This window comes from Hyla sarda, chromosome 12 (genome assembly GCF_029499605.1).
Source record: "Hyla sarda isolate aHylSar1 chromosome 12, aHylSar1.hap1, whole genome shotgun sequence".
NCBI classification, from domain to species: Eukaryota; Metazoa; Chordata; class Amphibia; order Anura; family Hylidae; genus Hyla; species Hyla sarda.
This window is the reverse complement of record NC_079200.1, coordinates 25216255-25232799: the sequence shown is the minus strand read 5'-3', so window position 1 is coordinate 25232799 and position 16545 is coordinate 25216255. Positions and strand designations below refer to the sequence as shown.

Here is a 16545-nt window from a genome sequence, read left to right as displayed (position 1 = left end):
TATATCTCAACTGGCACTAGAAAGTTAAACAGATTTGTAAATTACTTCTATTAGAAAATCTTAATCCTTCCAGTACTTATCAGCTGCTGACGTTGAGTTGTTTTGTCTGACCACAGTGCTCTCTGCTGACACCTCTGTCCATGTCAGGAACTGTCCAGAGTAGAAGCAAATCCCAATAGCAAACCTCTCCTGCCCTGGACAGTTCCTGACATGGACAGAGGTGTCAGCAGAGAGCACTGTGGTCAGACAGAAAAGAACAACTCAACATCAGAAGCTGATAAGTACTGGAAGTATTAAGATTATTTAATAGAAGTAATTTACAAATCTGTTTAACTTTCTGGCGCCAATTGATATGGAATTTTTTTTTTTTCATGGAATACCCCTTTAACCTTTCCTAAAGTAAGCTAACAAAGGCCCTGTTCACATCTGCAGAGCCAACACACAGAGCCAGGCAGTCTATCGCACAACAGATCCCATTGACTTTTATGGGGTCCATCAGTGGTCTGTTTAGAAGGATCTAACTTTAAAAAAAAAAAAAAAATGAAAAAAAAAAAAGATGCTGTTTGCACCGTTTTTTCTCTCTGCTCAGGTAACGCCAATCAGACAGAGAAGCTTCAACGCAGATGTGACCGTAGCCTTAGTTGATGCAAGCTTAGACTAGACAGTCTACACCTATGCCAGATGTATCAATCAGCCTGAACCACTGTGATAAGTCCGAAGCAATTGAATACGGTCTATGTTTGCAGTAAGAATTAAAGGGGTACTCCTGTGGAACTTTTATTTATTTATTTATTTTTTTTAAATCAACTGGTGCCAGAAAGTTAAACAGATTTGTAAATTATGTGTGGTAGATAGAGTACCTCCATGCTTTAGTGTTTCCCAGATTTGTAAAAATTCTTAATCCTTCCAGTACCTATTAGCAGCTGTATACTACAGAGGACGTTCATTTCTTTTTGCTTTTCTTTTCTGTCTGACCATAGTGCTCTCTGTTGACACCTCTGTCCATTTTAGGAACTGTCCAGAGCAGCATATGTTTGTTATTGGGATTTCCTTAGGCTCTGGACAGTTCCTGACATGGACAGAGGTGTCAGCAGAGAGCACTGTGGTTGTGACAGAAAAGAAAACCAAAAAGAAAAGAATCTCCTCTGTAGAATACAGCCGCTAATAAGGAGTTTTTAATAGAAGTAATTTACAAATCTGTTTAAACTTTCCGGCACCAGATGATTTAAAAAAAATAAAATAAAAATTTCCACCGGAGTACCCCTTTAAGGCAGTTTAAGTAAAACCCCTGCTGCTAAATGTATGCAGGTTATCACTACAGTAATGAACAATACTGGACCCGAACAGCAAATTCATTTTGCAACCATGTAAAACACAGGATTTCCTTTTAGTATTTTGTGTTTATTCATCTAGGCCTCTTAACAGCTTTTAAAAAAAAAAAAAAAAAAAAAAAAATTCATGGTGTCAATTGCAATGTATAGGAAAGGGAGGGGGGCCAAAAAGAAAAGAAAAATGTGTCACAGTGGCCTATAACGCCCTTAAAAAAAAAAAAAAAAAAAAAAAAAATGAAAGTATAAACTTATAGGGCATGACAATAATAATACCTGTCCCACTGCAGTCTGTTTTCTCAGGTCTGGAGATTCTCTGCCAAATTTGAGGTAAAACTAAAACACAGAGGCGCTGATCAGAGAACAGTGAGGAGTTGTATGTATAAATCCAGCAGTTTGACACAAGAAAAAAAATAAAATAAAAAAAAGACAAAAAATAACCAAAACACGTTTTTACACAGCCAGCTGCATTCATGTGGCTTCTCTCTTAGTTTTCTGAGCGACGCCACTTACATTGCCATAAGGGTCAATATGCAAAAAATAATAATCCGCATGGTGAGCCCTTTAGCAGCACAGGAGATTACTTAAAACACATAACCTGTGTTACACGACCTGCTTTATAACCGTCTTAAAACATGGATACTTGCCATTTCTGATGAACCATCAAAATAGAAAAATGAGTAAGGGATGAACAAGCTAAGTCAAAAAAGTTCAAGGTGTCCAACACATATTGGTGGAGCAGCAATGGACCATTCTCCGTCAGTACCACTTTTCTCTTTTTTTTTTTTTTTTTTTCAATCCCAAGTAAATTTCAAGGCTCTGTGGGTATAGAACAAGTGCAGCCGCTACAATCAGCCACAATATATCTGTCACCCTATTGGGAAGCAGATCGGAAGGATGGAGGTTTCACGGCAATGTCAGTGGATTTCAGTAAGGGACTCCTCGTCCCCGTCCCCCTCTTGGAGGCGCATGGTTCGGCGCTCTGTAAGCCTTGCTGAAAGCCTGAGAAGGGGCCGCCCATGTCTGGTTTGTTCCTGCTGCAGTCCCTGACCCCAACTCATTGAAATTAGATATTTTGGCTTCTTGGTAAAGGTGAGAACTGTTACTGCTCCCCTCTGTCTGTCCAGTTGGAGGCACTGTGCCGGAGTGCATTCCTAGAGGGACCCTTGTAAACCTGAGGTCTTGATCCCCTGGAAATTGCAGGGATCCTGTTCCCTGGTAACCACTTGTTTCCCCCAGTTGTGCTGGGAATGTTCTGTTTTGAGCTACTGACTGTGGGGATTGTTCCCCAAGGAGTTGCCCTGAGTCTCTGTCATCAGACCCTACATTATATACATCCTCTGGGCCCTCCGAGCTGTAAGTCCTGGAGGATAATTTACAGGTAAAGTCTGAGGGTAGTCTGTGAGTGTCTCGAACCCCCTTCACGGGGTCTGGTTCCACATCAGATTGAGTGAAAAGTTGAATCAGGGCAGTTGTTGACGGCGGATTTGTATCTGCAGCATCTCCCTCTGGAATAGGTGGCGGAGGAGGGGGACCCGGCGGCTCAGGTGGTCTCTTTTCTGGTGGCAGGATACGAGGGTGAGAAGCTGGGGAAAGGTTACTTCCTTTGACACCATCTTTAAAAATGCATATAGATAATAGAAAAAAAAATACATTTACACAAGGAACCACACACTGCTTGTGGATACAAAAGAGAACAACAATATAGAAAATAATACTAAGACCAGTAAACAACATGCACATTATTTCAGCTGGAGGGAATTATAAGCTGGTTTGAAATTGGAATAAAATATGTCCGTATTATGGCCGCAAGTGACATCAGGCCCACAAAGTCAGGCCAAGACTTGCAGCCATAATACAGACGCAATAAACCTTCCATAATACAACTGTGTGACACCAGCGGTATAGTGATAGAATAACCCTTACCTGTCCCTAGACTGATATGTCACTGCCTTATTTATGTAGGGCTTTATTAGTAGAATATGGTAAAGATACTAATCACGCTACTGTTGTATGCAGCGTTCTTTTTTTTGCTGTAAAAAAAAAAGGTGAACAACATGGTGGAAAGCTGAATTACCCAACTATAGGTCAATAGGGTCTAATGAGAATGAGTTGGCATTTCGTTGTGACTTGGGTTATAAATACACAGTATAAGGCCGAGTTCACACTACGGAAGAAGAAGAATGGACCAAAACGAAAGGGCCGCAGGAAAAAAACTTTTTTTTCTTGTATGTATAATATTTATATATATATATATATATATATATATATATATATATATATATATATATATATATATATTTATACACACACACACACACACACACCAACTGGCTCCACAAAGTTAAACAGATTTGTAAATTACTTCTATTAAAAAAGCTTAATTCTTTCAGTACTTATGAGCTGCTGAAGTTGAGTTGTTCTTTTTCTATCCAAGTGCTCTCTGGTGTCTTGGGAACCGCCCAGTTTAGAAGCAGTCAGTTGATATAAGAAAAAAAGTTTTTTCCTGGAATACCCCTTTAACATGTATGCTACTATTCAGAGCTATTTACTAATAATTTCTGACAACTCAGTCTTAAAAAAATAAAAAATAAAAAAAAAAGCATTGACCTGACTGGGCATTTGCAAGGAATTGTCTAAGCTGCACTTGGTTTCACAATTTCAAATTGAATAGATTCGTATATATCTAGGACCTATCCACTGACTTCTACTAAGAACACGTATTAAAACACATGCACCCGTTTTGGTCAGTTTAAAGAGGTACTCCACTGGAAAACATAATTTATTTATTTTTTATCAACTGGTGCCAGAAAGTTACAGATATGAAAATTACTTCTATTTAAAAAAAAATTAATCTTTGCAGTACTTATCTGCTGTATGCTCCACAGGAAGTTCATTTTAATTTCCTTTTCTGTCTGACCTCAGTGCTTTCTGCTGACATCTGTCCACGCCAGAAACTGTCCAGAGCAGGAGAGGTTTGCTATGGGGATTTGCTCCTACTATGGACAGTTTCTAAAATGGACAGAGGGGTCAGCAGAGAGCACTGTGTTCAGACTGAAAGGAAATTCAAAAAGAAAAGAACTTCCTGTGGAGCATACAGCAGCTGATAAGTACTGGAAGGATTAAGATTTTTAAACAGAAGTCATTTACAAATCTGTTTAACATTCTGGCACCAGTTGATTTAAAAACAAATGTTTTCCCGTGGAGTACCCCTTAAAATTTTCGCCCGATTAATTTTTTTGTCAGATAGAAAATCGTGGTTGACCACAATATTGTTCATCCAGATTCAAAAACAGATTTCAAATCATATTCATTTTGTTGTAAGAGACATCACATGTCATATCATAAATTAATATTATCCACCAAAACAATGTCGAAATTTTGCATATTATTGTGATGTGGTAAAAATACTACTTGTAGTGTCTGGGTGTTTTATACTGTGTGCCAACAGAACGAAACCTATACATGTTACGGTAAACCCTAAGGATATGATACAACACTACATTATGATCTGTCAAGTCTGAACTTTGTGATCCCTTTCAAGCCCAAAAATTAAAAAGGACCAAGATCCCTTTGGCCTATAAAGGAGACAAGGAGATTTTTTCGGTCGCTCTTCATTGGGGGACACCTAAACTGATGGTACCAAAGCAGTCCCCTAGGGTGGGAAGAATAACCAACAGCAAAAGGGGAACCCATTCACCCATAAGGCCTGCTGACGAGAACACAGGCCAGAGATAACCGAGCTCTCGGAAGATCCCCCGTCCATGGAGATGGACTGGGACACCAAAGGAAGGGACCGTCTGAGCAGAGACTCTAAACCACAGGTCCATATAGGGAGACAAGCAAGAGTCACCTAGGAAGCCAGATGGGCCGGAACCATGGATGTAGGAAATCAACTCCAGGGAACACAGAACCAGACAGAGGGCTAACCCGGCTTGAAACAAAAAATGGAAAAGGGCACAAAAAGAGAACCCCATCCAGAGTCAACCGATTCAAGAGAACATCGCCAGGGAGAGCAGCATATGCCTGAGCAGAAAGCGAGCAAAGAAGGCGGAGACCAGAAAGCAACTGGAAAAAGACGGAAACCGGATGGTGCAAAAGATCGATGGCCTGGTGCAGAAGATCGATGATCTGAACATCTGCAGACCCAAAAACCCCATCCAGGGGCCCGCAACAAGCCCCCGGGAAGCGAAACAGCTGGACAGGCCTAATCCAGATGACCAGAACGTCTCCATCTCAAGAAAAGATGGACCCTGAAGGAGGAGACGGAAAGTAATGATGGCTAAAAAAAAAAAAAAAAAGAGCGGAATGCCCAGAAAAGGGGGCATCCGGAACACCAGAGCGACAGACATGGAAACTGGAGATTCCTAAGTCACCTGGAAGACTGACACGGAAGAATAAACGGTCAAGAAAGGAGCGGAAGACCCTGAAAGAGAGCATCCCTTAACACTGAGGCGGCCCTAATGGGAACTGAAGGTTCCAGAGTCTCCTGGAAGACTTACACCTGAAGTAAGTAAACCCAACGACCATGAAATGCTCCAGGTGACAAACATCCATGCCGAAACCAGAAAAAGTGCAGTACAGAAAGACCACCCCATAAATGGATCGAGGAGAAGTCTGGTAAGGACCGCTACACATGCCCGAGACCTCAACCGTCACTAAGGCCCAAGGAACCAGGAGGGCCAACCTAGAAAAGAAGGCACGCCACAGCATCCCAGAATAGTGTCCAAGACAAGGAGACCAACCGGTCTTGGACCCAGAGAGCTCCAAACAACCACTGTCAGGACAGGAATGGAGAGGGAAACAAAAGGGAACCCGGCTGAGACTCCCTGGCTGGACAGGAAGGTTACTCCAGAAGACTGCGGTGTCCATGTAGCGCAACTGACACCATCAAGGGAAGAAGGAACACACCTTACTAGGGAGATTGTGCTGAGGGGGGGGGGGGGGGGGGGGAGGAGAGCAATGGCAGGACCCAAACAACAGATGGTGGCTAGACCAGCCGTTGCCGAGCCATACCCGATTGCATAAACCCCTCCAACAGAGGAGTGCACCAAGGCTGCATGAGCTGAACTGACTGTGATGCCCCGCCAGGCCCTATGCCAGAACAGAGGTGCTCAACCGCCGCAGACCTGTGGAAAAAAGACTATAGGAAAGCCTGAGGCACACCCCACCGACAGAAAGGAAAGTGGGCTCCACACGTGCAGCGTAGTATACGTAGGGACAAAGACATGGATTCTCACAATAGTAGTGGGGTACCAAGACAGCAGATCTGAAATAAACCGCAGACATCCAAAAGTCCGTCAGAATGGAAAACAGGCTCAGCACCCAAAGGTGTGTCACAACCATGCCCCTGGTAGACCAACGTGGAACTCTTAGAAAGGGGAACAGAGAGTGCTGCTGCTGTACGTGTGAAAGTCCATGGAACTTAGGGGTGTGAATCGCCAAGAATTTGGCGATTCGATTCGCGATACCAGTGTGGCGATTCGATATATCCCGATATATTGCGATACCGTCTAGGTGACGATACATCGCGATATATCCCAATACATCGCCCACCTGGGAGCATTCATAGATCCCAATAGACGCCGCTGTCAGCTTTGACAGCGGCGATCTAGTAGTCCGGTGCACACTTTTCTCATGTTATCCCGTCCGGGCTGCAAAATAAAAGAAAACGCACTCTCTCTTACCTGCCAACGAGCCCCCGGAGCTTCGGTACAGGTGTTCGGTCCCCGGGCTGTACTCTTCTTACTTCCTGTTAGCCCGGCATGTCACACGGAGCTTCAGCCTATCACCAGCAGAGGCGGGACATCGCTGCGGCCAGTGATAGGCTGAAGCTCCGTGTGACGTGCCGGGCTAACAGGAAGTAAGAAGAATACAGCCCGGGGACCGAACACCTGTACCGGAGCTCCGGGGGCTCGTTGGCAGGTAAGATAAAGTGTGTTTTCTTTTATTTTGCAGCCCGGACGGGATAACCGGAGTACTCCTCCTTTAATAGCCAGCCGCGGCGATCGCTGCATGCTGGCTATTAGTGGCGGCCCCCGGCTACTGAAATCAGCCGGGGGTCGCATAGTAGGAAGCGGGCACGAGTCGGAGCCCGCTCCATACACCCAGAGCGACGCCGTGTCAGATCCGGCCTGCCCGGCTCCACAAATGTGGAACTTTTATCTCCTGATGCCCGGGACATGCTGTTCCGGGCGTCAGGAGATAAAAATTCCACATCCCTAAAAGAATCGATTCAAAAATATTTTGAATCGATTCAGTATCGGCAAATGAAAAAATTGCGATTATCGCGAGAATCGATTTTTTCTTACATCCCTAATGGAACTTGCAGGAAACGCCCACACCCCTTCTCCTAAGGGTGCTACACACCAGGAATGCTGTCGCAGACACAAGAGATGAAGAAAGCATGTGGGGCAGGAAACATGTAGACACATTCTGACAACAGGTATAAAAGGGTTCAATGAGAGGTCCAAAGGACCCACAGAGAGACACTCCTGTTGGAACCTCACATGGAAAGTAAGGTACCAGACAGTCCCTAGGAAAGGGACCCTGCAGATAGTACACTGATTTAAAAACCAAATATGACAGAATAAGGCTGCATAGTGACTAGTTGCCACAAGTGGGAGCTCATAAGCTGCAAGGGAAATCAAGGGCACAATACAATTATTGGCCACAAGAGGGCGCCAAACACCACCAAATGGTCAGAGATCAGGCATATGTGTGTATAAACACACACATTTTATATATGTGTTTTTTTAAAAACAATCATTGTTATGAACAGGCAGGAGGAAGCGTGGGGAGCCAGGCACCCTGCGCTGAGCAGTCCGCTAGTTCCCCAAGAGAGAATAGGTACAGTAAGGACCAACACATGAGGGCAGCCCCAGGAGCAGGCGATGGCTCAGAGCAACGCGGTGAGAAGCGCCTGTTAAGCCGCCACGCAGGTCTGGGGCCTGGGACTAGAGCAGGCCGGATAGGAAGAGCTCCTGTCGGGCCACAGCCCAGGAAGGGCAATGGTGTCACACTCATTAAGGAGCGGCATGCAGACACAGCAATGGCCCCTGTAGGAGCAGAGAAGAATGGCCGCCCCCTCCCATAGACTTGCATTGAGGGGGTGAGGCAGTGACATCACGAGGAGGGCATCAGACCCCAGCAGCATTCGAAACAGCATTCGGAACATTTAGTTCCACGCTGGCCAATGGAGTACCTCTTTAATTCAGACTCCCACTGATCAGCAGTCATCGTATATCATAGAAATATACGATTACTGTTAATGGTGAAAAAACACTTCAATACATACAGTTTTAAACAAACAAAAGACACAGCACACTACGGTTTAGTTGCCTATGCTCTTTGCTGAGCAATAGAACAGTGTTGCCCAACCAGTGTGCCTCCAGCTGTTGCAAAACTACTAGTCCTAGCATTCTAAGAGTTGTAGTTTTGCGATACCTGGAGGCACCCAGGTTGGGTTAAGAGGACACCCAAACTAAACCTATGTACACTAAGGTGGATAGAAGTCTTTTAAAATGGTTATTCAAGCAATCTCAATTTTTCAATATTTGGCTTAGTGGTGCTTTAAAATCTTTGGGAAGCAGGGCGTACAGGAGCGACCTGCATCACAAGTCCTTAAGGACGCAGGGTGTACATGTAAGCCCTGGTCCCGTTTATCGGGTTTAAACAGTTCTCACCAGCGGAGGGCAGCCAGGACCCACGGCTAATGCTGGGCAACGCCGATCGGGCCGATGCCCGACATTAACCCTTTAGGCCCCGCAATCAAAGTTTATTGCGGCGTCTAACATGAAGGTGAAAGAATCCCTGCAGCTCAGCGGAGCTGATCAGGACTATCGCGTCAAAATCGAGATATCCCGTTAAGCTTATCGGACTACGAGAAGGAGCTTACCTGCCTCTGTCGTCCGATCGGTGAGCTACTGCTCCATGCCTGCTCAGCAGGCTAGAGCAGCAGAGCACCAAGAACACTGATCAATGCTATGCAATGGCATAGCATTGATCAGTATATGCAATTAGAAGACTGCATGTTGTAGCCCGAAAAGTGTAAAAAATAAAATAAAAAAGTTGATTAACCCCTTCCCTATTAAAAGTTTAAATCACCACCCTTTTCCCATTTTTTAAATAAAATAGTGTAATAAAGAATAAAAATAATATGTGGTATTGCTGCGTGCGTAAATGTCCGAACTATTAAATTATAAGGTTAGCTAAACCACATGGTCGAGGGCATACACAAAAAAAAAATACCAAAGTCCAAACTTGTGCATTTTTGGTCACTTCATATACTATAAAATATTAATCAAAAGTGATCAAAAAGTCCTATCAAAACAAAAATATAGCCCCGTATATGGAAAAATTAAGTTATAGGGGTCAGAAGATGACGATTTTAAACATACTAATTATGGTGCATGTAGTTTATAATTATTTTTTTTAAGTATTAAAATAAAACCCATATAAATTGGGTATCCTTGTAATCATATGGATCTACAGAATAAAGATAAGTTGTCATTTTGTACCAAAAAGTGCACTGCGTAGAAAAAGGAGCCCCCAAATTTTACAAAATCTTTTTTTTTTTTTTTATTTCACCCACAAATTTTTTTTTTCCGTTTTGCCGCAGATTATATTATAAAATAAGTGATGTCATTACAAAGTACAAAGGGCGAAGCAAAACACAAGACCTTATGTGGGTCTGTAGGTGCAAATTTAAAAGAGTTATGATTTTTAGAAGGGAAGGAGGAAAAAACAAGAAGAGTCCCTAAGGGGTTAAAAGAAAGAAGAAATAAAAAACACAACCATATTCACCTCTCCAGATGCCCAAACAATGCCATTCCAACATGTTTTTGTCCCCACCGATGAGGTCAGGGAATGGTCGAGCAGGAAGTTCTTGCAGGTACAACACTTCAGAGGAAGCAGCGGAGCGCAGCGAGGAACAATTGCCTTCAGAACATCAGAGGATCCGGGCAGGTGAATAAGGTTGCTTTTTTATTTTTAAAGTGACCCGAGCCAAATATGAAAAATTCTGGATAACTGGAATAACCATTTAAAAATAGGCACTGTCCAACCCAAAAACTTTTTATATGTTGTTACTGATGAAAATTATAGACCTTTCGTAATGAAGTTGTTTAAAATGTTTTGAATATTTAATAAAGGAAATGGCTCCTGAAAATCCCACCACTAGGAGTCCCTATATCTACTGGGACACTAACCAGTCCTGTGGCAGCATCAGGCTTGTCCATAAATCATAGACAAGGTTGCATGAGCAGACACACCAATCACCTCCCACCACAACGGGGGGGTGGGCAGGGAAGCTAATGAAAAGAAGGATTTTTAGAATAAATAAAGGTGATAGAGGCATAAAAATTAGATGTATATGGTATGTGTGTATATATATATATATATATATATATATATATATATATATATATATAGGATAAATCTTTTTTCTTCCGACTTTGGCTGAAAATACTGCATTAAAATCTGCAGTGGCGGGAAAAAACAAAAACACAATCGGAGAGGAGGAAACAGTCGGAGGCGCCGGGCTGAGTTGCAGCGGCATGGCTCCTCTTTATCCTGACTCACATAATTGAAGCAGCAGCAGGTCAAGACGAGAAGGCATGCTGCTGCGACTCAGCTGGGCTCTCAGACTGTTTGGCGGAATTACCAAACAGCCAGGATTTGTTTACAGATGGCATGCAAAGTTGGTTCCATCTCATTGCACCCTAACTAATGGTGTCTGCACATTCATACTTCATGGAGGTGAAAATTGCACTTTAAGGGTAAGTTCACATGGGTGGATTTATTTGCGGGTTTCCCACTGCGTATTTCAAAGGGGGCGGGCTCTTTGCGGTTGTCCACAAGCTCCATTGAAGTCAGTAACGTCTGCCGCAGATTTTCCACAGCAGAAATTATGCAGCGGAAAAAGGAGATTTTTTTACACTTACCGTAAAATCTATTTCTCGGAAGATCCATTGGGGGACACAGGAACCGTGGGGTATATCTTGCTGACACTAGGAGGCTGACACTAGGCATAACAAAAAAAGAAGTCTGCTCCTCCCAGCAGGGTATATCCCTCCTACTGACTCAGAGACACTCAGTTTTAGTCCCAAAGCAATAGGAGGAACCGAAATTTTTTTACAGAGTCCGGAGGGAGCCCAGTCAAAAAAAAAGTGAACCGACTGACAGGCGACCGACCCTCAGGTAACAAACTAGAAACAAACGGGGTGGGAGCTGTGTCCCCCAATGGATCTTCCGGGAAAAAGATTTTACGGTAAGTGTAAAAAAAATCCCCTTGGGGGAAACAGGAACCATGGGACGTACCAAAGCAGTCCCCGGGGCACGAAAAGCAAATCAACCCGGAATCAAGCAGGCGGCAAAGCCACCGCTGCCTGCAAAAACTTACGCCCCGTCGGCGGATGCAGAAGTGTGCACTTAGTAGAATTTGGTGAACGTGTGCACCGAACACCAAGTGGCTGCCTTACACACCTGTAGAGCGGAAGCCCAGTTAAAGACCGCCCAAGAGACCCCCACAGAGCGAGTGGAGTAAGCCGTAACCCGGAAAGGGGGATTCTTCCCCTTAGAACGATACGCCTCAGAAATGGCGGACCGGATCCACCTGGAGATGGTGGCCTTAGAAGCCGGCAAACCCTTGCGTCGGCCCTCCGGAAGGACGAACAGCGAATCCGACCATCGAAAGGGAGAGGTGGCTGAAAGGTAAGCCCGTAAAGCCCTGACCACATCCAGGTTGTGGAGAGAGCGCTCTTTAGGATGAGACGGAGCAGGGCAGAAGGAGGGAAGAACGATATCCTCGTTAAGATGAAAGGAAGAAACTACCTTCGGTTGAAAAGAAGGTACTGGTCGGAGCACAGCCTTGTCCTGATGAAGAATCAGGAAGGGGGGTTGACAGGAGAGAGCTGCCAATTCCGACACCCGCCGGATGGAGGTCACGCCAACCAGGAAGGACACCTTCCAAGAAAGGAAACGAAGGATAGGCTCGAAAGGAGCGGACTGCAAATCGCTTAGGACCAAATTCAAGTACCAATGGGGAGTAGGAGACCTGTAAGGAGGAATCTCATGAGCTACCCCCTGAAGGAAGGTGCGAACAGAAGAATTAGAAGCCAGAAGCCGCTGAAAAAGAATAGACCGCACCGACACTTGACTCTTGAGAGAACTAATAGCCAAACGCATTTCAAGGTCTGACTGCAAAAACGCCAGGAGATTCGGCAGAGAAAAACAAACCAGAGAAAGAGAGCAGGCCTCACACCACCGAAAATAAGCCCGCCAAGTCCTGTGATAAATCCTAGCTGAGGACTGCTTACGCGCCCTGAGCATGGTGCGAATAACCCCGGGGGGGAAACCATGGGCCTTCAACACTGCGGTTTCAACCGCCACGCCGTCAAACCTAGCGGCAGTGAATTGGGGTGGCAAAGTGGGCCCTGAGAAAGAAGATTGAGGTGATCTGGCAGCTGAAAGGGAACGTCCGCCACGAGCCTAAGCACGTCGGCGTGCAAAGAGCGGCGGGGCCAATCCGGAGCCACCAGAATGGCCGAGACGCCTTCAGTCTTGAGTTTCCTCAGCACACTGGGCAGAAGAGGAAGTGGCGGAAACAGATAAGGGAGCGTGAACCGAGACCAGGGAATGACGAGAGCGTCCGCGACCAGTGCCAGAGGATCTCGGGACTTTGCCACGAAGGCCGGAACCTTTTGGTTCAGGCGGGACGCAAAGAGGTACACGTCCGGAATCCCCAAGTGATGGCAAATGGACTTCAACACCTCTGGGTGAAGAGACCACTCCCCGGGGTCAGGAGAGGAGAGACTTAGAAAGTCCGTTTCCCATTTTTCCACCCCTGGGATGTGGATCGCTGATATGGAGGGAACCAGGCGCTCCGCCCAGATCAAGATCTTGGACACCTCGGCCATGGCAGAGCGGCTGCGAGTGCCCCCTTGGCGGATGACATACGCCACGGCCGTGGAGTTGTCCGTCTGAATGCGGACCGGGCGGCCACGGAGAAGTGACTCCCAGTGCCGGAGATAAAGGAAGATGGCCTGGATTTCTAAGACATTGATGGGAAGACCGGATTCCTGCCCTGGACCGTCCGGTCCAGAAGAACGCCCTCCCAACTGCGGAGACTCGCGTCTGTAGTCAGGGCCAGTCAGTTCAGTGGAAGGAACGAGTGACCACTCAGGAGGAGAGCGGAGCCACCAAAGAAGCGACTGGCGGTTTGAGGTGGGCAGACTGAGCCGACGATCCAAGGACAGGGGAGATCTGTCCCAGAGAGAGAATTGTCCACTGAAGCGGGCAGCAACGAAACTGTGCAAACGGAACCGCCGCTATGGATGCCACCATTCTGCCCGGTACTGCCATGCAGGAGCGAATGAGCACTGGAGTTGGGCGTCTCAAGAGGCGGACACCTGACAGAAGAACACTTTGCTTGTCCGGAGGGAGAAACACCCGGGCCGTCCCGGTATCGAACCGAAGTCCCAGAAAAACCAGAGACTGGGAGGGAGAAAGATTGGATTTTTTCTTGTTGATCAGCCACCCGAAACTGGTCAGAGTCTGCAGAGTGATGTGGAGACTCTTTGTTTTGGGCCAGGGACGGAGCCTTGATAAGCAGATCGTCCAGGTAAGGGAGGACAGACACCCCTCGAGAGCGGAGAATGGCAATGACAGCTGCCAGGACCTTGGTAAAGACCCTGGGGGCTGTGGCCAGCTCGAAGGGCAGCGCCAAAAACTGAAAGTGACCCTCCGTCCGGCAAACTGCAGAAACCGCTGATGAGGAGGAAAAATCGGGATGTGGAGATATGCATCCTGAATGTCCACTGAAGACAGGAATTCGCCCTCATCCATGGATACGACAATCGATCGCAGCGACTCCATCCGAAAGTGGCGAAGTTGAAGGTGCCAATTGGAGCTTCAGGTCCAAAACTGTTCCCTCTTTCTTGGGAACAATGAATAGGTTTGACTAAAAACCCCGGAAACTATCCTGAGAAGGAACAGGCACAACGACACCTTGCTCCAGCAGAGTGCGAATGGCAGAGCAAAAACCTGCCGCCTGGGCAGGCGAACGAGGAGGCCTGGACCGGAAAAAAAAAACATCCCAGGGAAGAGACCCGAACTCGATCCGGTAACCGACAGAAACAACGTCCCGAACACAGGAATTGTGGATGTGTGCCAACCAGACGTCCCGAAAGAGAGATAAGCGACCGCCCACCTGAGGGAGAGCCCCGGGTGGGGGCGCCCCTTCAGGTCGAGATAGGCGGACTTTGCGGGAAAACGGTCTGAAGGACGGGGCCTTAGGTTGTGAGGAATCCGACCTGTCCTGGTGCCCTGAGCCCAGGGAGCGAAAGGACCGAAAGGGAGCAGTCTTGCGACGAGCATCAGAACGGCTTGCCTTATTCTGGGGAAGCAATTCCCGCAGCGTCAGATATGTCGTCATCCAGCCTTTTGCCAAAAAGAGGGCCGCCAATAAAGGCCATTTCCGTCAGATTTTATGGAAGCCGCATCAGCGTTCTAAGCTTTAAGCCACATACAGCGGCGAATGGCGACTAGATAGCCGGACGCAAAGGCCGCACAGCGTGCCGACTCCAAGGAAGCTTGACACAAATAGTCACCCACCTTAAAGATCTGGAGAGCAATATCCGCCAGATCATCAGGAGGGGCCCTGGACAACACCCCTTGGTGGAGCTGAGAGGCCCAAACCGATAAGGCCTTTGAGACCAAGGTCTATGCAAAAGCCGGAAGCAGGGAGGACCCAACTGCCTCGAAGGCGTACTTCGCCAGATTTTCAACCTGCTTGTCCGCGGGATCCTTGAAGGAAGTGTCATCCGCCAGCGGTAAGGTGGTGGATTTAGATAAACGGGAGACTGGGGGGTCCACCAACGGCGGAAAGGTCCATTTTGAGACAAGATCTTGTGAAAACCGACACAAGAGTCTTCAACCGTTTAGTGCCTTGGAAACTCTTCTCCGGAAGCTTTCAGGAGGTCTCCAGAAGATCATCAAACTCCTTATGAGGATGGAAGACCTTGGGAGAGTACGTGTAAAGGAAACTCCAGGAGCAGGGTCCGGAGTTCCAGGGTCCTGTAGATGAAAGCTGTCCTTGACGGCTGACACCAAGCTGTCCACCAAGTCCTACATGGATGACAGCTCCTCAGAATCAGAATGTGGATCCGAGTCCGAGTGGAAGCACCGGATCTAGGTGACACGGATCTGGTAGGATGGGCCAGGGATCGAGAACGACCCCTAGGAGAATGACCATGCGACCGAAGACGCCACCTGGAAGGAGGGCACCTGGAGCACGAGCAGCGGGAAGACCTGTGCTCAGGAGAGGAGTCTGAATAAATGACCCTGGGACGTCTATGAGAGCGCCAACTGCCCGAAGACGCCAAACTTGTCTCCCTAGGAGGACGCAAGAAAGACTGCTTTAAGGCTGTAGCCACCTCCCTGGAAACCTGCACCAGATCAGAAATAGTCTGGGAAAGAGAGGACACCCAAACCGGGGCAGGGTTAGAGGTCACATGCTCCGGGGGGCTATCATGGGTGGGGGGGATTAGGGTGGGAGGAAGAGCAGGCAGAACAGATGGGTTCAGCCGAACCCCCCCGGAATTTTAACTTTACACCCTGTGCAAGCATAGTAAGTGACCGAAGCAGAGACTGCCTGTCTGTGAGAAGGCTCTAAGCTGGGGGCGGACATAGCAAAATACAGAGAAGTCAGCTACACAGACAGAAGAAATGGAAAGAGCTCACACAGGTTCCTGTGTCTTGAGGTCCCTGTAATCTTGCTAGGAGCGCAGGGAGCTTGCAATACCAGGTCCTGACTGCTGCAGCAGCCGTAGAACGGAGAGGAGACCCACAGGAGCAGAGTGCAGCAGCAGATTGAGGGGGGCAGTGGAGCAGAGTGCAGCAGCAGATTGCCGGGCTACGGAGCTGTGGTGCATCACGTGATCCCCAGTTAACAAGAGGAGGAGACAGAGGACCACTGCAGCGCGCACAAGCACGGGAGAGGCTGAACAAGCCCGCCGTGCGTGCGTGCGCTGTGTGGGGATTGGAGCGCATCCAGGCACGATAATATGTGGGCGGAGCTACGCGCGGCCGGACTAGGCCAAAGTCGCGGACTAAATTTGCGGGCGACCCGGGCCGGACGTCCGCGATACAGCGCCAGAGCACGGAGGTAGGGAAAAGCCGGCAACGGTCCCCAGAGCCATGGTGACGGCTGCCGGCA

The 16545-nt window shown here is 47.2% G+C and overlaps 1 protein-coding gene across 1 annotated transcript in view; it reads right to left on the bottom strand.

The window, feature by feature from the left end:
- Window positions 1-1604: 1604 nt before the first annotated feature.
- CDK12 (cyclin dependent kinase 12) overlaps window positions 1605-16545 on the bottom strand; it is a 59194-nt gene continuing 44253 nt past the window's right edge. The window contains 4 exon segments of the mRNA XM_056547672.1: window positions 1605-3005; window positions 11814-12527; window positions 12827-13592; window positions 13739-14096. Coding sequence (XP_056403647.1) covers window positions 2256-3005; window positions 11814-12527; window positions 12827-13592; window positions 13739-14096 — 2588 coding nt within the window. The 3' untranslated portion in view covers window positions 1605-2255.